The sequence below is a fragment of the Peromyscus eremicus genome, chromosome X (genome assembly GCF_949786415.1).
Source record: "Peromyscus eremicus chromosome X, PerEre_H2_v1, whole genome shotgun sequence".
NCBI lineage: Eukaryota > Metazoa > Chordata > Mammalia > Rodentia > Cricetidae > Peromyscus > Peromyscus eremicus.
Genome location: NC_081439.1, coordinates 16,144,505 through 16,166,222, shown reverse-complemented (window position 1 = coordinate 16,166,222; position 21,718 = coordinate 16,144,505). Strand labels below are relative to the sequence as shown.

The window sequence follows — 21,718 nt, the reverse complement described above, 5'->3', positions numbered from 1 at the left end:
TACTTTATGACCACCCTGCAATCAGGTATGTTTCAGGAGCTTGCTATGACTAACTTGTTATGCTTATTCTGCTCCTGTAACCCCACCTATTTTCTCCCATTTAGAAACTCTTTACCCCTGAACTACAAAAACCTTGTCTTCTTCACATCCAATGCTGACCTCTCAAACCCCACCTTACAGGGAGGCAGCCCGTGTGCACAACTGAAAAAAAAAAAGCTTGTTTTAATTAATTGCTTGCTTTAATTAATTTGGCCATGATGATTTGAGTCAGTGGTCTTTCTCCTCCCATCTTTAGGATAAACAGTTCTGTTTCCTGTATCTTCCCAGGAAGTCTGGGGAAAGTAGTTGTTTCAGAGAAGACAAATAGTGTATTAATAATACAAAAAATGTATTCTGCTTCTGTTGGTGGCAATGTTCTATACAGGTGTTATGATGCTGTTTGAAATGTAGCATTAAATTTTAAAAATTACATTTATTTATTGTATGTGAGCGCATGTACCTGTTCATGCAACGAAGGATTTGGAGGGGAACGGGGAAACTGCAGGAGTCAGTTCTCTAATTCCATCATGTGGGGCTTAGGGCTCTAACTCAGGTCATCAGGCATGGCGGCAATTGCCTTTATTAATTGAGCCTCTTACGGGCCTTCAACTGTAGCTTCTCTCTCTCTCCCTCCCCCCTCCTCCTCCTCCCTTCTCCCCTCCCCATTTCTCCCTTCCTCTTTCTTTCGGCTACCCTCCTCGGCTCCAGGTTCAACTTTAATTATTAAGATTTACTGTGGTAAGTGGCATCATCTACCACTGAAAATTTTCAACTTTTCTGGTCTTGCTGCCAGGTCAGCAGAAAACGAATCTGCGTTCTGAGAATCGGCTTTTGGCTCATTTCGCCTGGCGAGATCTGCCGCGCGATTGGGCTTCCTGGGAGCCACGTGATCTAAACGGATGATGGCGGGCGCTGGAGAAGACGTGCGAGTGCTCTTCGGAGCTGCTGTCCGCGCGGCTTTGGATGCTTGGCCTGCTTTACAGGTGAGTGAGACCACGGCGGGGGTCACAATTAGGGCTGGGGCAAAATAGGAGCTGGCCAGGCAAGGCGCCAGAGCCTCGTCTGGGCGGTGTAGGCGGCAGACTCGCAGGGCAGGCCGTGCCACGCCACGCCACGCCACTCCGGTTTCCATGCTGTCATGGTTGGCTTGGGCCTGTGTTCACAGATCGCTGTGGAGAATGGCTTCGGGGGCGTGCACAGCCAGGAGAAGGCCGAGTGGCTGGGGGGTGCAGTGGAGGATTACTTCATCGCCAATGGTGAGTGAGTGTGAGACGTTGTCTGTCTGTCGGGTTTTGGAGCGGCGGAGCCTCGTCCTAGAGAGCCCGCGCTTTCTCTCTCTCTCGCTCTCTCTTTTTTAAATTATTATTTTTAATTTTTTCGAGACAGGGTTTCTCTGTGTAACCGTCCTGGCTGCCCTGAAACTCGCTCTGTAGACTAGACTGGCCTCGAACTCAAGAGATCCGCCTGCCTCTCGAGTGCTGGGATTAAAGGCATGCGCCATAACCGCCTCCGCGCTTGTCTTGTCGAATGAATGGTGACTTTGGAATTAGAATCGTGCCTTTCGGGTGCTTTGCAGGCAGTAACACTATATAGTGCTATGATCCTGGACAAGACATTTTACCTTCCAGAGAGTCTCTTAATTCCTAAAATGGTTATGAAAAGATCCGACTAATAGAACTTTGTGAGCCATATTGTAAAATTGCTGGGTCAGGGGAGGGAAAGATGGCTCCGTGGGCAAAGGCCAACAAGCATAATGATCCGAATCTTAAGATTGTTGGGTGAAGCGTGTAGCCCAGTGGTAGAGCACTTTCCTAGCATGCTCATGTTTCTGAGTTCCACCTCTAGTACCACCAAAAGTAAAAGTAGTGCCTCTAATAAAAGGCAGGCAAGCCCTGTGGTACAGTTCTATAATCTGTTGCTCCTGAGGCAAAAGGACCTCAAGTTCAAGACTAGCCTGAACAACATTACCATGACCTTGTCTCATAATGAAAAATAAATAGTTTGGGATATAGCTCTATGGAAGTGCTTACCTACTACATGTGAGACGCTAGGGTCAAACCCCTGCTACCACGAATGAATGAATAAATGAATGAAAGAAGCAAATATAGTATTAAATTCACATCCAAAGCCTAACATATGGGCCATGTCTGTAATTCTAGCACTAAGGAGACTGAGGTAGGACAACTCCTCTGAGTTTGAAGCCAGCCTTGGCTACATAGCCAGAACTTGTCCTTAAAAGGAAAGGGCTGTAGAGATGCTTAGCTTCCTGCTCTTCCAGAGGACATGAGTTAGGTTCCCAGTACCTGTGTCTGGTAGCTCACAACCACCTGTAACTCCAGCTCCAGAGGATGCAGTCTTCTTCATTTGCACACATGTACATATACATATAATTGACAAGTAAGTAAAACACAGCTGAAAAGATGGCTCAGCATTTAAGAGTATTTGTCTTTTACAGATGACTTGAGTGAGTCTACATGGTAACTCATAACTGTCTGTAACTCCAGTTCCAGGTGATCTGACACCATCTTCTGTCCTCTGGGCACCAGGCATGTACATAGAGAGTGCAGACATACATGCAAGCAAAACACCATATACATAAAATAAATAACACAAAATCCTCTTCCAGAGTATTTTGGTGTGTCATAAGAATTAAGCATTTTATACATTTTTGTTTTTTGTTTTTGTTTTTTCGAGACAGGGTTTCTCTGTGTAGCTTTACACCTTTCCTGGAACTCACTTGGTAGCCCAGGCTGGCCTCGAACTCACAGAGATCCGCCTGGCTCTGCCTCCCGAGTGCTGGGACTAAAGGCGTGCGCCACCACCACCCGGCTCCATTTTATACATTTTTAGAATTAAATTTTTACACTCTGGAGTTTTAAAGGTCCTAATGGGGGTTTCTTAATTGAGACTAGCACCATTTCAAGTGCTTGTGCTTGGTAACCACATATGGCTACTTCTACAGCAAAGATGTACGCCCTCCCTTCGTTTTGTCTTTGTGGGGATAAAAGAACACGAGGACCCAGTAGGAGTATTACATGCAGTAGTTTCGAGGGTGTATCTCGTGAGTGACTTCAGATAAGAAAGTGGATAGTTAAAATACTGGATGATAAGTGTCGTGATAAAGAGGTGCTTAGAGTTCTTGAGTTATCTGAGCCTGAGGAGAAGCCCTTTTTTGGTTTTTCAAGACAGGATTTCTTTGTGTGGCCCTGGCTGTCCTAGAACTGTCTCTGTAGACCAGGCTGGCAGCCTTTTTTTTTTTTTGTCTTTAGCCTTTAGTGATTGGGCTTGGTCTTAATGAATGAAAAGGGGTGAAGTAGGTAGAATCATAAAGCACACTCAAAGGAATTAAGTGTTGTATTTTGAAAGCCCCCCCCCCATGTAGTAAGGGAATGGAAGAGTGGTAGAGTATGTGTGCATGTGCATATACCGAGATAACCCTTACCCTAAAGGGTAAGAGATGCAAGGCCTTATGTGCCTTTGATTATATCCTTTAGGCCAGTGTTTGTACAATTCAAGCTATAGAAGACTTGTCCAGTTAGATGTTGAATGCAGAAAAAGTTTCTCCAGTCAAATTACATAAGCTTCCCCCCCCCAGCTGATATTTTATTAATACTGGTGGTGGTGGTGGTGGTAATTGGGAACAGTATCTCCTTTTATAGTCCAGCTGTTGTGGAATTGATGTTCCTCTTGCTTCCTTTTCCTGAGAGTACAGGGATTATTGGTGTGTGTTATCAATCCTGGCTTTGTTTGCCATTAGCTTTCTATGGAAATCCTTGTTAAAACTCAGCAAAATTGAGCTGGGGAAATAGTTCAATTGGAAGAGTACTTGCATAACATGTAAGAGGCCTTGGTTTCAATCCCCAGAGCCACATTAATCAGGCATGGTGATTCATGCTTGTAATCTTAGCAATGAGGAGGTGAAGGCAGAGGGATCACCAATCATCAGGAGTTCTAGGCTAGCCTTGGACTACACAGTTTGATGCTAGCCTGGGCTACATGATACCTGTAACAAAAACAAAACAACTCCTTAAACTCAGCAGAATATTTATCAAAGACAAACTTCACAATAGGTAATAAAATTCATGAGCAGGTTCTAAAGTAAGTAATAGGATGGTGTTTGCTAGAAAATTCAGAAAGTAATTTGTGTAGATTATGAGAAGGAAACACTCATGAGAAGGCTATTTGGGTCTAGAAAATAAGGTCTAAAATAGGGCAGTGGCAATGGTCAGGAAAAAGAGAATACTTGTCCATACAGGGGGTTGGGGAAAGAGACAAATTTGTGGTGAGTGGCAGGGTAGATTAAGAAACTTCCTTTGGATAGAGGGACCTTGGAAGATGAGATGCTGGTTTGGAAGGCAGGATAATAAATCTGGCTTTGGAAATGAGGACTTGAGGCACCTGTTTAACATCTGGATACATAATTAGCCTGAGTGGAAAAGAAATTTGGAGGCTGTTAAATTTCAATGGCTTGTAAAAGCACAAGTGTAGAAGAGTTATGTCTGGGAGAAGGCGGCATGTAGGGAAGAGAAAGCTAGTCTTTCATTCAGAAAAGACCTGTAAGATAACTGAGGTCCAGTGAACAGGGCTTAGCCAGAAGGTGGTTGTTACGGTTATGATTTCATTTTTAAAAGTAGTGCATCCAACTGAGGGTGTAGTTCAGTGGTTGAGTGTTTGCCCAGCATGTGCCAGACCCTGGGGTTGATCCCCAGCACCAAAAAAACCAATGAGTACCATATCCATTTCTTCTTACCCACTACCCTTGAGTCTCTGGACTCCTGTATTAGTGGAGCCACAGCTGTGAAGGGTCTCTATACTTCAATATTTCCACTCTGAAGTGATGCAAATTAATAGTAGAGATCTCATCTCCCTTGTGCCAAGCATTGTGTTAGATGAGTCCTCCTAACAGACCCTCCAGGGGGCCCTATTAGCCTCTCTTTAGAAATGAGAAATTGGAGGCTCTGAGGCTATTTCAAAGTCACCTTAAGCTGAGGTAGGTCAGTTAGAATGGGCCAAGTGAAAGAGGGTGTTTTAGTGACTAAAGGCTCACTGCATCTTTACCTCCCACCCAGATGTAGCAGATACGTATTGAAGAATAGTGGGCAGGGCTGATGAAGCTGATCTTTGTCTAAAGGGTCCTATCCTTTCCTGTTTAGCTGACTTGGATCTGGAAGAGGTGGAAGATTTCCTTGGGGAGCTGATGACCACTGAGTTTGATACAGTTGTGGAAGATGGGAGCCTGCCCCAGGTGAGCATATGGAAACTGTTGTCAGCCCCCTGCCTGCTCACTCTTCTCCCACTGTTTGGGACAAGATTCTTGGTTGTAACCATTCTTTTCTTGAGGCATAGACAAGATTCCCTATTGCCTTTTCAAATATTACCTTTATTTCTCTTGAGATCATTCTCAACCAACGATTTCCCCCACATGCCACAAGCTGGGCCAGATCAAATTCCATTCCTGTTCTGATTAACACTGCTCACCCTGGTGAGATTATCTTTCATTTGCATCTTCTCTCCCTTTTTCTTTTTTTGAGGCAGTTTTTTTTTTTTTTTTTTTTTACTCTCCAGCCTAGGCAGCCTGAAATACTATGTAGCCCAGGCCAACCTCAAATTCATAGCAGTCATCCTGCCTCAGCCTCCCAAGTACTGGGATTATAAGTGTGCAATTCTAATACCTTCTCTTCTGGGAGACCCTCACTCAAGGCTTCACACCCTCACCCAAGCTCTTGATTTGTGGTTGCTCCACTGGACTTTGTTGTTGCTTTATTTTTTGAGACAAGGTCTCACTATGTTGCCCTGGCTTGCCTAGAACTTGCTATGTAGCCCAGGCTGGCCTTGACCTCAAGGAGATCTGCCTGCCTCTGCCTCCCAAGTGCTGGGATTAAAGACGTGTGCCAGCACTCTCAGCTGTTAATTGATTTTGACAATGTCTACCTCAAACTCACCATCCTGCCTCAGAGGCCTCCCCATTATATGCATCTACCACTGTTCCTAACTGCTTGGATGAACTTCTTAGGGAGAAGAGAGCCCCACTTTTTTCTGTAAAATTCCAACCCCCTATAATCTGCTGTAAACCGAGGCTGGTTTTATGATAGACTGTCTGAAAACTCCAAGCTGTTTGGATGTTTCCTTGGTAGGTGAGTCAGCAGCTACAGGCCATGTTCCACCACTTCCAGAAGGGTGATGGGGCTGCTCTGCAGGAGATGACTGCTCAGATCAACCAAAAAAAGTGCAAGGTCACGGCTACTCCACTTAAGACAGCCGAAAAAACTGATGTGGCTGAAGATGATGTGGACAGCGTGGAAGAAATGGAGGTGAAAGAGGTGCCTGTGTGTGGTGCGCAGCGTGGGGGTGGGGGTGTTGCAAATGTTAATTTTTTAGAAGAGTAGCTAGGTTCCCAGGGAAGTGATGATGGTTGTAGGTGGTGGTGGTGGTGGTGGTGTTATCAAAAAAGATAGCTCATATAGTCATGGAAAAGTTGGGAGCAGAGCATGGGTAATTACTTAGTGCTCTCTCTTATATTTTCCCTCTAGGTGACAGCTACAAATGATGGGGCCACAACAGATGTGGTCTGCCCCCAGCCTCAGCCCTCTGATCCAGACCCGCAGACTATTAAGGAAGAGGATATAGTAGAAGATGGGTGGACCATTGTCCGGAGAAAGAAATGAGTAGGGCAGTAAATGGTTTGGGCCCTTGTTAAGTGTTAGGAGAGTTATAGGGGCGGTTTTAGAGGGCTATATACACCTCTGTCCTGATAACCATATTCCTACCTTGTTCCCCTGTCCTTCCCTCCAGGGGAAGAAAAGCCCTAGGATCCTTGGTTGTGTTGATGGGACCTATTCCAGCCCCTCGAACCTTAGGTACCATATGAGAGATAAGACCAGGTTTCCCAGCATAGTGCCTCCTAGGTGCAGTGAATGTGAACATGGACGATGAGTGTGGCTGTGGTTGGAGTAGAGGCCAGACTTGTGGACAGCAGGCAGGTAAATTTGTGGAAAGGACGAGAATTGCACAGTGGTGGGAGGCCGGCTGGATTGGGAATGGTGAGATCAACATGCAGTTGGAAGAGAGTAGATGTAAGTGTGGTACCTCCCCAATGTCCCCACCCCAGCCTCCCACAGAGCAACTCTTCCCCTGCCCGGAACTTGCATCCTCCTGTGAATGCTCCCACCCTGAATACTCTTGAGAGTTCGAAGGACTTGACTAAATGGTGAACTTGGGAAAGTTGGGCTGTTTTAAGTCCAGGGATGAGGCTTAAGACCTTAATAACATAACACCTTCTTGTTTAATCCATGATTTAACCTTGGAATCAGCCTTCTGAGAGCTGAGCTTCAGAGTTCAGTGAAAGAGTAGTTTCTGCACCCCACCCACCCACCCCCAGTAGCCTTGGACTTTGGACAAACGGACGGACCATATCAGTGTTCTGAAAGTTACTGTAAGCCTGAAATAAACTGTATTTTTCTTTAAAAAACAGTATCCATTGTCCTCCCCCCCTCCCATTCCCGTCCTGCCCCAGTGGCCCTGCCATGGGTCCGGACGATAAAATACTGGATTGCTTTGGGGCTAGGTAGAAGCTATAAGCCATGGGAAAGGCAAGAAGGGTCTAGTCACCGCCCCATGTAAAGTCATACATGTGAAGACACTGGCTGAGGAGACAAGGGTAGGTTGGGGTTCCAGGGTCAGTAACAGAGCTGGCACTTGAATCCAGGTCTCCTGCCTCTGGTGCTTTTGTGGGGAACTGGGTGGAAGTAGGATCTGTGGGGTACTGGGAGGAAACAGCCTAATTCAAGTGAGTCTAGCAATTAGCTCCTGCCCTCCCTGGGGACAGGGATTTAAAAAATTAACATCAATGTAGGAATAGTTTTTAAAAAGCCCACATTTTGTGAAAAGATGAATTAAAAAACCCAAGACCCAGCATTCGGGATTGAAAGTGCCCGTGATGGGAATTCAAGTATTGACTGCATTGGGAGTGGGCTGGAGCCCCCAATTGAACATGGGCAGCTGGAGTGTGGGGCAGGAGTTTCTAGTTCCCCCCCCAAACCCTCTAGGTCTTGTCTCGGGTCTGGGAGGCTTCAGGAGGTTCAGCAGTGGCTCCTGTGGCTGCCACTGGTGTCTCCTCTGTCTCCCTGTCCTCAGACAGTGTGGGCCCTGGGCAGAATGTGTCCCCACGGCCCGCCCTGCCGAGCACAGCCATCCAGCGCCGCTGGAGTTCTTCTGTCTCTGGGCTGAAGTACCAGCTTAGGTGGCTCTGTGTGATCTTGAAGACGTGTCTCCTGTCAGGCCGCTCTCCTGCCTCAGGAGGCCCCACCTCAAAGCCAATGAGGGGCAGGCTGCGCTGGGCTTTCACATCCTGGGGAAGAGGGACAGAGCTAGTGTCATCTAGGGGCTGGACCGTGCCCTCTACCCAGTGGAACAACTTGGTTTTGTTTCCTCTGCTGAAGACCCTTGCCTTCACTGTAATGAACAGGAAGATGTCTGAACTAGGACTAGAAGGCAGGCTGGTTTACATATCTGTCTCCCCCCATGCCCAAACCAACTGCTAGTCTTTACTATTATTACAGATTCAGGTCTTTTGACAGTTTCCTCTATGCGCACATTCTTAAAGTCAGACCTAGAGGTGCCTGTCTCCGCTCCTGTTTTCTCCACAAAGCTAGACTTCCCACTTCACCCTCATTTTCCCTCCATACCTTGGCCTCCAAACACTTGTCTCTACATACTCTGTCACAAAATGATGAGGGTTTTGATTTTTCCCTTTGTTAGGCTCACCCTGTCCCCAAAGGGCAAGGCATACGAGGAAGTGACAAGCCTGGCTTTGTCAGATGGTTGGAAAAACCTGAAGGAATGGGATGCACACCTGAGGGGCTCCATAGATGTACAGCACCAAGGGTTCATTCTCAGGAACCACAAACCATGCCTTGTGCCATCCTTTCCCACCCTTCTCCATGTAGTGCAGGAAGCTGCAGATGACGCTGTTCTCAGCAGCCACCGAGGCCTGTTTCTGTGATCAGAGAGACACAGGGTACATCAGTGTTGACAGAAGGCTTCTTCTCTTGGCTTAAATAGGCCCGTAGTGTATGGATTATGTCTCAGACAAAGGTAGCAAAGCTAGGCTTGGCTGCTGCCTCTAACAGCTAGACCTCAGTGGGAACACTGAAATGCTGGTCAGGCACTCTACAGTCTAAGTGACATTCACAACTCACCTTTTTTCATCTTTCATTATACACTCATTGCCTGCTCTGAGAAAGTCCTTCTAACATTGTGATTAAAGGGATGAGTGGGTGGTTAACACCATCTGTCCCACAATCCTAACAATAGATGAAAATGCAGGACTGTGAGAAGAGCACAGAGCGTGTTTATGAGATTTAAATTAGCATAAACAAGGCATTTAAAATAGTCCTGGTGCAGAGTAAGCTCCCTTACATTTGGGATACCTTGATTTATTTAAGAAACAATCACCCCAAATTGTCCTAGAAAGATAGGAAGCATCAATATTAACAGTGGCAGCTTCTGGGTAAAGGGATATGTCTTTTTTATGTTGTATTACTTATCCTATTTCATAATAAAAAAGGCAATTGGTTCTTTAAAAAAAAATCCTATAGGCTGAGGCAGGAGAATAGGAAATTCAAAGCCAGCCTAGGCTATGCAGTGAGACTATGTCTCAGATAAAACAAAACCTAGCAGTTTTTCTGCCTTGCAACCTAGCCAAATACCCTCTCTGAGTTTTAGTTTTTCCTCACATGTAAATTAAACATTAGAGTATGGGTTGATTAGTTACTGTGAGGGTGAAATGTGTAAAGTACTTTAATAAAAATGACTCTCTTAACCCTTACACTCATTTTCCTTGTCTCAAGCCTGGATCACCTGATTAGTGAGTGCACACAGCACCCTACTGTCTAAGAGATGTTCAGACCTCAACCACACCTGCTCAGTAACCGGGACACACTTTGGGGATTGTGGTTAGGAACTCTTACCTCTAAGATGGACCTCCTGCGCTGGGGTGTATGCTGGCTACAGGCTGGACTGCTCCCAGGTGCTCCATGCAAGGCCACATAGCAATCAGTGCACACACGGTTGGAACGGTTGTTGTCATAGATGAGGCGGGCCCGGAACTCAGAGCATTTTCCACAAACCACCTGGGACAGCAAGTGGGCAAGAACAGCCTAATTGTCTTGGGCCTTTCCCTTCAGTGTATCAACTACCACAGCCAACTTGCAGCCTCCTCCTACTCGGAGGGTACCCAATCAGAAGTGGGCTTCTAGGCTGTCAGCCTGCCCCCACTTTAGCTCTGCCCCTGCCTCCCAACACTCACATGCCCACAGGCCTTGCAGTGATGCCTGCGCTTGGTGATGGAATTGAAGGGCTCCTGGCAGCGCATGCACATGGTGACTTCCTTTTCCCGGATAGGCGTAGGTGCCCTCTTCCCAAGGTCCACGTTCTAGGGGGAGGGTTAGGTCTTGGTCACAGACAGCTCCTCAGCCCGGCCCTCCTTGCTTCTTCTCCAAGGCTTGAATCACAGGGTTGGGGAGCACACACATACAGAAGGCCTGGCTCTACCCTACCGCACTGTTATTGGAGGTAAGTCATTTTTACTTTCTGGAGTACAGTCTGCAGCCCTACCAGCAGAAGACTGCTCCTAGGGGCCTGCCCTGCTCTCTAGTCCCTATTTTCTGAGAAAAAGATCACCTCAAGGGAAGGTGGGAACATGCAGCCTCAAAGGGATCCCAGTACTGGGAGGAGGGGGGGGAGATTAGAACTCTTACTGGAGAGTTAGGGGGAGTATCTTCATCATCCCTGTTTGTAGAATTCAACAGTTTGAAAGTCTCCAGGGTCTGTTCATGCTTCAGGAGGGTGGAGTTGATGGCCTGGTGAAGAGGTGTGAGAAATGAGAGGTCAGATCACACCACAAGACACTTATCTCTACCCTCACACCTTCATATGTCCTAGCCTGGAGTTCTAGACCCAGCTCTGCCCTTGACACACTCGAGACTGAGAAAATCCCTCCCTAAGTCCAGGTCTCCATCTGGTAATTATAAAATGTGGAAGGGGGAGTGGTGGCTAGAAAACCTCCTCAGACCGCCTTCCTGACAGCTGGTCAGGTGCAAGCTTTTGGAAAGCCTGATTCACGGGAGCTGGCTTTGAAAAGAATGCTTCTATTTGACCTCAGACTTGGGCTTGCTTCTCTGTAAGAGGGCAATAATAGCATCTGCTGGAAGGCTGGTGTCCAAGCCCATTCTGTTTTAAGGGAAAGTATATCAGCCCCTAAGAGGCCTGTTAATACCCTTCCAGACCCCTACCACAAAACCATGGGTGTTACCTGGACCCAGTCTTTCTTCTCCTCCTCAGTCCTTGTAGGGGAGAAAAGAAAGGTGTTGGGTTAGGCAGGTCAACAAAAGGCAATTGGAATGGTGTTTTAGAATTACAGGACCTAGGTTCCACTCCACTTCTTCACTTAAGATTAACCTCTCATGAACTTTAGACCAATAGCTGTGGAGCCTCCATGGGCCTGGACTAGGCCCTCTGCATAGGCGAGACCATTGTGTAGCTTGTTCTGTTTGAGGAGCCCCTGGCAGTAGAATCAGGATCCATCCCTGGTGCATGAGCTGACTTTTTGGAGTCCATTACCTATGGTGGGACACCTTGCATAGTCTTGATGCAGTGGAGAGGGGCTTAGACCTGCCTCAACTGAATGTACCAGGCTCTGCTGACGCCCCATGGGAGGCCTTACCTTGTCGGAGGAGGGAATGGAGGGTGGGTTGGAGGGGAAGTCTGGGGGGTGGGCAGGAGGAGGGAAGAGGGGGATCTGTGGTTGGTATGTAAAATGAATAAAAAAAAATTAAAAATAAAATTACAAAAAAATAAAATACTTGAAAATAAAAAATATGTAACCTTGGACAAGTCACATAACATTTTTTAAATTCAACAATGTCTTCCAGATCCCAGTACTAGGAACTTGGGCCTCAGAGAAGTCCCTGCCCTCAAGGAGCTCATGGTGTACTAGACGAGTCACATGGGGACAACCCAGGGGGATCTGTGCTGAGACTAGATGAAACAAAGACTGAGGAGTCCATAGAAGGGGACCTGCCTCAGCCTGAGTCTGAGTGGGGCTTTTAAGAAAGGGTTCCAAAGGGAGGTGCTAGGCCTCAGACAGAGGGTAATGGTGAAGTGTATGTGAGTATGGAACACACGAAACTATATCAATGACTGCTAACATGTCAGCTTTGCAAAGGGCAGGGTTTTCTTTCCTTCCATGAAGATAGTGCTTCTCACTCTGTTCTGAGCATTGCTAACATGATACTTAAGTGCCCAGCATGATGTCTGCTATAAAACATGCTTTGACTTCCTCTGCTCTTCTTCCCTGGTTCTTCCTCAGCCTTGTGTTCTCCAAGGCCTCTGCCCTAGTGCAACCTTATCAACCACCCAATAGGAATAGGACCCTTCACACTCTGCTCTCTCCCATCTGGACTCTTATTTTCCTTCCACATCTATATTGAGAAGCTTTAAATGTATTTTTCTAATAGGAAAATCTGACTGCATCATCAAGACCACCGTATAAAAAAGAATGTGAAAAAGTTAGGATGTGAGTCAATACTGAGGGATGTGGGGATGTAGGTTAGTGGCTGAATGCTTATCTATCATGTGAGGTCCTATCTCTAGCACTTGCAACACACACACACACACACACACACACACACACACACACACACACACACACCCTAATGAGTGCTCATTGCAATCAAATGTTTGTCAAAACTCATCATCTGTGGTACACTTAAGACCTGTGCATTTCACTATGAAGAATCTGCCAAGAAAAGGGTATGGTGGTGGTACTGAAACAAGTACTAAACTAGTTCATGTTCATGCTAGACTCTTGAGGAGGGTGATGTATGGTAAAGCCTGCAACTCACTGGAAATGTATTAAAAAGTCATTGAGCCAGGCGGTGGTGGCGCACGCCTTTAGTCCCAGCACTCAGGAGGCAGAGACAGGCGGATCTCTGTGAGGTCGAGGCCAGCCTGGGCTACAGAGCGAGTTCCAGGACAGGCTCCAAAGCTACGCAGAGAAACCCTGTCTCGAAAAAACAAAAACAAAAGAAAGTTATTGAAAGGGCTCAGTGGTTAAGGGCATGTAATCTTGCAGAGTTCAGTTCCTAGAATCTACACTGAGTACTTCCTACTGCATGTAACTCCAATGCCAAGGTGATCCAGTGCCTCTGATCTCTGCGGGCAATTGCACTGACATGCACAAACCCATACACAGATACACACTCATACATAGTTAAAAATAATTTTTTGAAGTCACTAGATATTCAGTTTTCTCAGCACCATCTGTTGAAGAAGCTGTCTTTTCTACAATGTCTGTTTTTGGCATCTTTGTCAAAAATCAAGTGGCTAAGTAAAGCATGATGGCACATCTGTTAACCCAGCACTTAAGAGGTAGAGACAGGATCAGGAGTTCAAGGCTGTCTTATGCTACATAAGACTCTGTCTCAAAAAAACAAAAAGTAAGCAAATTAGTTGGGTATAGCTGTGTGTGTTTTTTTTTCTAGGTCCTATATTCTATTCCATCAATCTACATGTCTGTTTTTGTGTTAGCACCGTGTTATTAATTATGGCTCTGTAGTATAAGTTGAAATCGGGTATGGTGATATTTCAGATATTGACCCAGCTCCTAGGTATATACTACATATATGCCCATCTGTGTTTATTATAGCACTATTCCCAACAGCCATTATGAAATCTGCTCTGAGTTGTGTCAACTGACAAGTAGATAAGAAAATGTGTACGCGTGAATGAGTGTGTGGGGGTGGGGTGGGGCGAGGGGTATTATGGAGTTTTTATTCCATAGGAATAAAATTATGTCATTTGCCAGAAAATGGATGCAACTACAGATCATTAAGTGAAATAATGCAGATGCAAAAAAAAAATACGTGTTTTATCTCATTTGTGGAGTCTAGATCTTACTATACATAAAATCATTTATATATATGACATCAAAGTAGAAAAAGCAAGACTGTTGGGGGGAAGGATGGGAAAAAGCAAAGGGAGGGTCTGAATGGAAAGTATGGTCAAAGTACAGGATATTCATACTTGTATGAAAATGTCTTGCCAGATGTGGTGACTCATTAATTCCAGCACTTGGGAGGCAGAGGCAGGCAGATCTCTTGAGTTCAAGGCCAGCCTGGTCTACAGAGTGAGTTCCAGGACAACCAGGGCTACACAGAGAAACTCTGTCTCAAAAAACAAAAGGGTCTTTATGAAACTTATAACTATGTACAATTGACATACGCCAATAAAAAATGAAAGCCATTGGATTGGTGGGTGGCTAAAAGGATAGATATTGAGAAGCTAAATACAGTACCATCTTAACCCTTGTCAACTAAATGGTGAGTTTACTAGTGTTCGCTGTGATTCTCTGAACTTTTCTGTATTTTGGAAAATGTGCATAATAAAAGGTGGCAGCAAGGACTAGGAACATGGCTCAGTGGGTAAAGTGCTTGCTATGCATCAGGTCCCAGTATCCACACAAAAGCTAGAAATCGTGCTAAATATCTGTCACTCCAGCATAGAGGGGTTTATTCTGACTATATCCATATAAAGATTCCTTTTTTATAGTTTTCAACTTGTAATTTCTTGACAGTGAACACATTTTGCTTTGGGTTTTTAAGAATTATGGTGGAATTTGTGGCCAATACATAAAGTGTATAAGGATGAGGTTCTTATTTGTTAGACCCATTTGGAGGACCATTTGAACTCAGGAGTTCCAAGGATGGTACCAAACCAAACCAAAAAGGATCTATCTGGTAAAGTGTCAATAACTGTCTTCTGTATGTGGAAGGGGAGAGATTCTGAGGATGGAACCCAGGTCCTTATGCATGCTAATAAGTTCTCTGTTCCTATCCCTAGTTATGGGCTCTTAAATCAGTGGTTCTAGGTCATGGTACACACATCAAATCACCTGAGGAGCGTTGTTCAGAATACACGCAGACCAAACAAATCAGAATCTTTGGGGATGGAACCCAGGCATCAGTATTTTTTTTAAAAGCTCTCAGCTGATTCCAAGATGAGAACCAGATAAGCTATGTCTTAAGAATATGGGTGCTTATTGTACTATTCTTTGTATATTTGAAATCAATCCTCAGTCTCATTTTTTTCCAGACAAAGTCTCACATTGTATCCCAGTCTTGCCTTGAACTTCTGGCAATCTCCCTGCCTCAGCCTCTCAAGTGGTGGGATTATAGGCAGAAGCCACCACACCGGGCTGAAATTTTTCATTTAAAAAAATTCTAAGTGGCTGGAGAGATGGCTCAGCAGTTAAGAGCACTTGCTGTTCTTCTAGAGGACCCAATTCCCTGTACCTACTTCACAACCATATGTAACTCCAGTTCCAGGGTATCTGACACCATCTTCTGGACTCCTCAGGCACCAGGCATACACATATTGCCAGACATACACACAGGCAAAACACCCATAAACATTTAAAATTGTTAATAAATACAACAATCAACTAACTTAAATAATTAATGGAACCAGGTATGGTAGTGCATACTTTTAATCTCAGCACTCTGGAGGCAGAGGCAAGTGGATCTCTGTGAGTTTGAGGCCAGCCTGGTCTACATAAGCAAGCCTGCCAGCTTACACATAGTAAAACCCTATCTCAAGAAAAAAAATTAGTTGGCTGGAGATGGCTCAGTGTGTACTGCTCTTGCAGAGAACCCAAGTTCAGGTCTTAGCACCCATGTCCTGAGTTTACACCTGTCAGTTCCAGTGGACCTGATGCTTCTTAAAGACTCCAGAGTCACCTGCATTCACCATCACATCCCCCTGCACACACACACACCATTTTAAAGTAATTACAATAAAATAAACCCTTCAAAAGTTTTAAGAGCCAGGTAGTGGCAGCACACGCTTTTAATTCCAGCACTCAGGAGGCAGAGGCAGGCGGATCTCTGTGAGTTCGAAGCCAGCCTGGTCTACAAAGTGAGTTCCAGAACAGCCAAGGCTACAGAGAAATCCTGTCACGAAAAAACAAAACAACAAAAAGTTTTAAGAAACTTGGTATGTGGCTCACACCAGTAATCTGAGCACTACAGAGACTAAGCCAGGAGGATTGAGTTCAAGGCCAACCTGGGCTAATTACAGACAGTAAACATGATTACATGTAACCTCTCCATGTCATCCTGTTGAGACTAGGAGGAAAGGAAACACTGCTTGGTAGGACCCTCTGTACCCAGCATTATTCTGATGCCCCCGAACTCTAGGCAGATACCATGTCTCTGTGGTGCGTCCCTTTCCTAGATGGTCCTGTTTTCTGTCTTGGGGAGTGTGTTGCTCCTTCCTGCTTCCCCCACTGCAGGCCTCAGGGAGGTTCAAGGAACTTCAAGGCCCAACTACTCTGTTTCTTTACCCTTCTCCCTTCTCCCTCCATGCAATCATCAGTCACCTCTCACTTCCACGTAGCCTATCAGAGAAGGGCCATGTACTGATGTGCATTCACCCTCCAGCTCTGATCACAACCTTGTTACACACTGTCACCTGTCCGAAAGCAGTATGGACAGTGGTTAGGAGCCCATGTGACAAGCTGAGGTGGCCTACGCTCCAATTTCAGCTCTGATCCTTGCTAGCTAGATCTAGAGCAAGGTGCTTCAATTTCTTCAGCTTTAAAATGGGCTGATGGTAGCCAGGTGTGGTGAAAGCCATTTGCAATTCTGTCATTCATGACAGGGTTAAGTAACCCATTCTATGCTGCTTGTTCATTCACCAAACGCTTTCTTGACAGAAGTGCCACCTTTTCCCATACCATGCGTCTAAGTGTGTAGTCTTCAGGATCCCACACACACACACAGCTGAAGAGCAAGTCCACATCTTTGGGGAAAGGTGTTCACTCTCTCTCTGGAAAGATCTCTAGGCCTGGAATGTGTCAGCATATCTGAAGTAAAAAGTGAGGTACCTGGCCTGGAGTTCCAGAGAACGCTGCTTTCCTGACACCAGGAAGGTCCGAGGCATGTTGAGGTTGGAGCTCTCCTTTAGCTGAATGGAAGAGGGAAGGGTCATGGTGAAGCCTACAGAGCTCCACAGGGCCCTGCACATACACACACACAGACTGGGGTCAAAGTAGACATGTTCTTCCCAATGCCAACGCCCCACCCACATTTCCACTTCTCATTTCATGGTGCTCACCTCCATGCCATCTACATCAATGCGTGCCCGCACGCTAAACTTCTGGCCAAGGAGCCGCAGCCTGGGCACGCAGTAGAGGAGGCGGTCGTTGAACTAGGAAGGAAAAGATTTGGGATGCATGTGCAGGGGCTTAGTGTGGCTGGTGAGTCCCCCCCCAACCCTCGTACAACTGCTAAGGATCTAAGGCAATAAATGGAGGAAAGATTTCAAATTGGATACAGCAATAATGAGGAAAGAAAAAGGATGTTACAAAGAAATGTCATGGGAGTCACTTCCTAGTGGACTTGGAACCTTGGCCAAGTCACATCTAAATTGCAGTTACATAATCCAAAAAGCGGGAAAAAAAAATTCTAGCTCACATAGTGAAAATACAACGGAAGAAAGGACAGCTGGCTAGAGGTCTACTCTTGAATGACTACCAGGTCATCTGTGTATTAAGGGAGGACATGCCCACCCACAAGCCCACACCTGGCACTTACTAATATGAGGTATCGATCTTGAGTGGTCCCATTCTTTGCTGACAGCTTAAGGATATGGCCTTCTTTTATGAGCTCTTTGGTGGGACTGACTATGTCCTCCTCACCCCCTAGCAGCTCATAGACCTTCAGCAGCTTGTGCATTCGTTCCTGGCAGTGAGCAAAAGGTAAAGCTTGGGGTGAGCAACACCTCCCCTTGGGTGTCATTAAGTCACAAGCTCCCGCCCTCCCCATCCCAGGACAGAGTACCACAGAGGATGGCCAAGGAAGGGCAGGGCTAGAAGGGCCACTTACCATTTTTCGGATGGCAGCATTAGAGTGCTCTGCGGCTGTGGCTATCAGCTCCAAAGACTCTATGGCACAGAGAAGTGTGATCAGATGGGAGTTGGGCAGAGAGGAAGCTCTGGGGGACTTCTCTCCTCCATGAATATCTCGACCCTTCCCAGCAAATGCCAGTCTCAAAAGATGTTCATGGTCACATCATTTCAAATCAGAAACTGTCCAGACTAACATCACAGTAGCAGAAATGTGGGATAGTTGGCAGCCAATAAGACGTAAGCTTGGGGGTTGGGGATTAAGCTCAGTGGTAGAGCGCTTGCCTAGCAAGCACAAGGCCCTGGGTTCGGTCCTCAGCTCCGGAATAAAAAAACAAAAAAGAAAAAAGAAAAAAAGGAAAAAAAAGCTGAAAAAGACGTAAGCTTGGCAAAATGATTATGACCCTTAACTGGCAGGAAACCTGGTCGTGTTTAGACAGTTGTTTCTGGCTATTGGGACTATGGATAGTTCTTGTTTGTTTTGTTTGCTTGGTGTTTTTGGTTTTGATTTTGTTTTCAGACAGAATCTTGCCATATTCCCCTGGGTGATCTCAAACCAAACCAAAACAACCACAGCAACAAAAGATTAAAAATCAAGAGGGCTGGGGATGCAGCTCAGTTGATGGAGAGTCTGCCTAGCATGTGAAGGCCCTGGGGTCCATCCCTAGCATCACATAAACAGGGTGTGATGGTATATGCCTATAATCCTAGCACTCAGGAGGGAGAGGTAGTAGGATCGGAAATTCAAGGTCATCCTTAGGAACAGAGCAAGTTTGAGGTAAGCCTACGATACATAAGACCCTATCTCAAACACGAATGAGCGCGCGCGCGCAAAGACGATGATGATAAAGATAAGGCAGCAGCAGCAGCAGTAAAACAAAGGAGTTAGGAATGTGGCTTGATGTAGAGCACGTGCCTTGTATGTCAGAGGCCCTACGTTCAATTCTAGCGCACCAGTAAGGGAAGAAGGAAGAGATTCTATTGTTTGTCTTCCTGATTCTGATTACAGGCACATGTTCTATGCACAAATACATTTTCACTGCAGTGGTGTTTTAACAATACCTGAATGTCCAACCATAGGCACTCAGTTACATAATTTACAACACACTCATATAATGGGATATCAGTCTTTCCCAGTAATACTTATGTAAGGTTTTTACTAATATGTGAAATGCTTAAAACATTCTTAAAATGTTTTAAGAAAAGGATACAAACTTGAATACTACAAAATGATCTAATTCTTGAAAATACATACATCTGAAAAGAATGTATGCCTAAACATTCATCATGGGGCTCAGGTCACGGGTGGCTTCTTAGTCCCCTATTTCTGTCTTTTTTTCTGTAATTTCCATATTTCCTACCATGACCAGGTGTTATGAAAAAAATGAAATGAATTTCCATAAGCCTCCACATATTAAACAAACCCTGCCTCTGCTTACAGTCTGGCTGTAGCTTCATGGCGCTCACTCTACACAGTGGATTCCCTACTCAGAATTTATGCCTGGACTGGAGAAGCACATGTCCACATGGATGGCAAGCCAAAACCTGTTTCCTAAGATGAGCGCATTCTGGTACTCAAGCAGATCTGTGGCCACTGCTCCAGCTCAGGTCTCCATATGCCTTTCAGGTGCTGGGCCTTCCTCCAACTCTTCCTTAACTCTGGCAGCCAGAAGGCGCTTTCTTGCACACAGTTTACTGTTTCCCCTCTGCTTAAATCTGCCAATGTTTCACTCTGTGCCAGCAGAGCAAAGACCCGGCCCTTTTGTCTAGCATTCAAAGCCCTTAGTTACTGGCTTCTATTGACCGCCGAGGCTTCCTCCACATGCACCTCCCTAAACATGTCCTGTCTTGCTTCATCTGGCCAACTGCCAGTCTTCTGGATTCAGCTCACTGTGTCTAGCAGCCTTCTCTAAGTTCCAAGGATGAGTTAGGACACTGTCCTTGCCCCTCTGTCTCACTAGTCATACTGTGCTCATCACTCACTGTATCTGAATCCCCCAGTACACCAGAAGCTTCCTAGGACAGGGCCGAGTTCCCACTGCCTTCCTCAGGGATTCCAAACAGATGCTTAGTATAACTTAGCTCCTCCAAGAGAAAGAACCTCAGAAGACAGGTGGTACTATGCCCCATTCAGCTGAGGACAAAACCAAGACTCAGAGAGGTCGTTATCTAACTGGAAGGTGGCAGGTGCCATGAGAGCTGCTTTTTCTCCTACATATGCTGCATCTTTCGTACCCCAGTAGAACCCAAAGGGACAATAAGACTGGCAAGTTAGGGGCACGTAAACCTAGGCCTGATACGTGGCTGGGCTCAGACTGGAGGCTGTGTTTGCTATCAGGACCTGTCTAGTGATGTACCATGCAGGAAACAGATCAACCTAACCAGGAATCCCATGTGTACAGTCTCTGTTGTACATGTGTACAGTTGGTTGTGGGGATGTTAGTCTGAAGTTCGAAGCTTTAGTGGGGCCTAGGCTGGGCTTGGAAGCCTGGGGTCTCAGTCTCGAAGTTCAGTCTTGGGCTTAGTGTAAGTAGGTAGTTGAGGGCAGCAGTCCCAAGCAGACAGTTTGGGCATTGAGTCCAGGTTCTCGAGTTTAGTCTGGGACATAAAAGTAGGGGAGTCAATCAGCAGAACCAGAAAGACGACTCAGTGGGGCTCAGCTTATGGATTTTACTTTGAAACATAAAATATAGAGAGCTGGGGAGCAGCACAGTGGACAAATCTTAGCTGGCTCTCAGTCAGAGGTCCTCACTTAAAACAGCTCCAAAAGCCATCATACGAAGCGTGTGTGTGTGTGTGTGTGTGTGTGTGTGTGTGTGTGTGTGTGTGTGTGTGTGTTGGGGGAGGGCTCACATTTGCAGTCAATATAGAGAACATTGAGATTTGTTCTAGAGACTCAGATAAGATTGAGGCTGTACAGAACAGGAAACTGAAGTCAATAAACTCATCCTGGTGGCTAATGCAGTATGGATGACATTAACCATCAAAAATAGCTAACGAAGCGGGTGGGGATTTAGCTCAGTGGTAGAGTGCTTGCTTAGCAAGCACAAGGCCCTGGGTTCGGTCCTCAGCTCCAGAAAAAAAAAATAGCTAATGTTTATTGAGTCTTTGCCATGTGCCAGGTACTGTGCCCACAATTTTAACTCGATTTAGCACTTCAAATCAATTCTATGAGGTAGGCAACAATATCGTGAGAAAAATGAAGCTGAGGTTTACTGGAAAACACACATGGTTTTATGTTGTATTGTTTGGTTTGGTTTGGGGGTGTTTTTGTTTTCAAGACAAGGTTTTCTCAGTGTGGCTGTCCTGGAATTCACTCTGTAGCCCAGGCTGGCCTTGTACCCACCTACCTCTGCCTCCAAGTGCTGGGACTAAAAGTGTGTGCCACCCCATCCAGCTGGGTTTAGGGTTTTTTTTTTTATTGGAATTACTGGAGATTTAACCTGGGGCCTCACACATGCTAGGCTAGTGCTCCATGGCTAAGTACATGCCTGCCCCTACTTTTTTCCTTACTAAATTTTAGCTCTCCAGGTTGGCTTTGGATTTACCTTGTAGCCCAGGTAGTCAATTCCCCTGCCTTGGCCTCCAGAGTAGCTAAGATTTCAAACATGTGCCACCACAGTACCTGGCCTAGAAGGCACTTTTTGTTTGTTTGTTTTGTTTTGTTTTTGTTCTTTTGTTTTTTGAGACAGAGTTTCTCTGTGTAACAGCTCTGGC

The 21,718-nt window shown here is 45.8% G+C and overlaps 2 protein-coding genes across 3 annotated transcripts in view; one reads left to right on the top strand and one right to left on the bottom strand.

Moving 5' to 3' along the window:
* Window positions 1-890: 890 nt before the first annotated feature.
* On the top strand, window positions 891-7,469 carry Tsr2 (TSR2 ribosome maturation factor). Of its 2 annotated transcripts, none has more exons than XM_059250431.1 (5): window positions 891-1,022; window positions 1,205-1,295; window positions 5,193-5,284; window positions 6,174-6,359; window positions 6,570-7,469. In XM_059250431.1, the coding sequence occupies exons 1-5, from the start codon at window positions 939-941 to the stop codon at window positions 6,702-6,704; spliced, it is 588 nt and encodes a 195-aa protein (XP_059106414.1). In that variant the 5' UTR covers window positions 891-938; the 3' UTR covers window positions 6,705-7,469. The 2 variants fall into 2 exon arrangements, with proteins under 2 accessions (XP_059106414.1, XP_059106415.1); XM_059250432.1 differs by having other exon boundaries at window positions 6,174-6,350; window positions 6,570-7,464.
* Fgd1 (FYVE, RhoGEF and PH domain containing 1) overlaps window positions 7,170-21,718 on the bottom strand; it is a 44,091-nt gene continuing 29,542 nt past the window's right edge. Inside the window, exons 9-18 of the mRNA XM_059250430.1 lie at window positions 17,982-18,040; window positions 17,691-17,837; window positions 17,212-17,304; window positions 16,982-17,061; window positions 11,351-11,381; window positions 10,797-10,898; window positions 10,346-10,471; window positions 10,008-10,169; window positions 8,891-9,034; window positions 7,170-8,386 (exon numbers count right to left, since the gene is read on the bottom strand). Coding sequence (XP_059106413.1) covers window positions 8,081-8,386; window positions 8,891-9,034; window positions 10,008-10,169; window positions 10,346-10,471; window positions 10,797-10,898; window positions 11,351-11,381; window positions 16,982-17,061; window positions 17,212-17,304; window positions 17,691-17,837; window positions 17,982-18,040 — 1,250 coding nt within the window. The 3' untranslated portion in view covers window positions 7,170-8,080. The remainder of the gene's footprint in view (window positions 8,387-8,890; window positions 9,035-10,007; window positions 10,170-10,345; window positions 10,472-10,796; window positions 10,899-11,350; window positions 11,382-16,981; window positions 17,062-17,211; window positions 17,305-17,690; window positions 17,838-17,981; window positions 18,041-21,718) is intronic.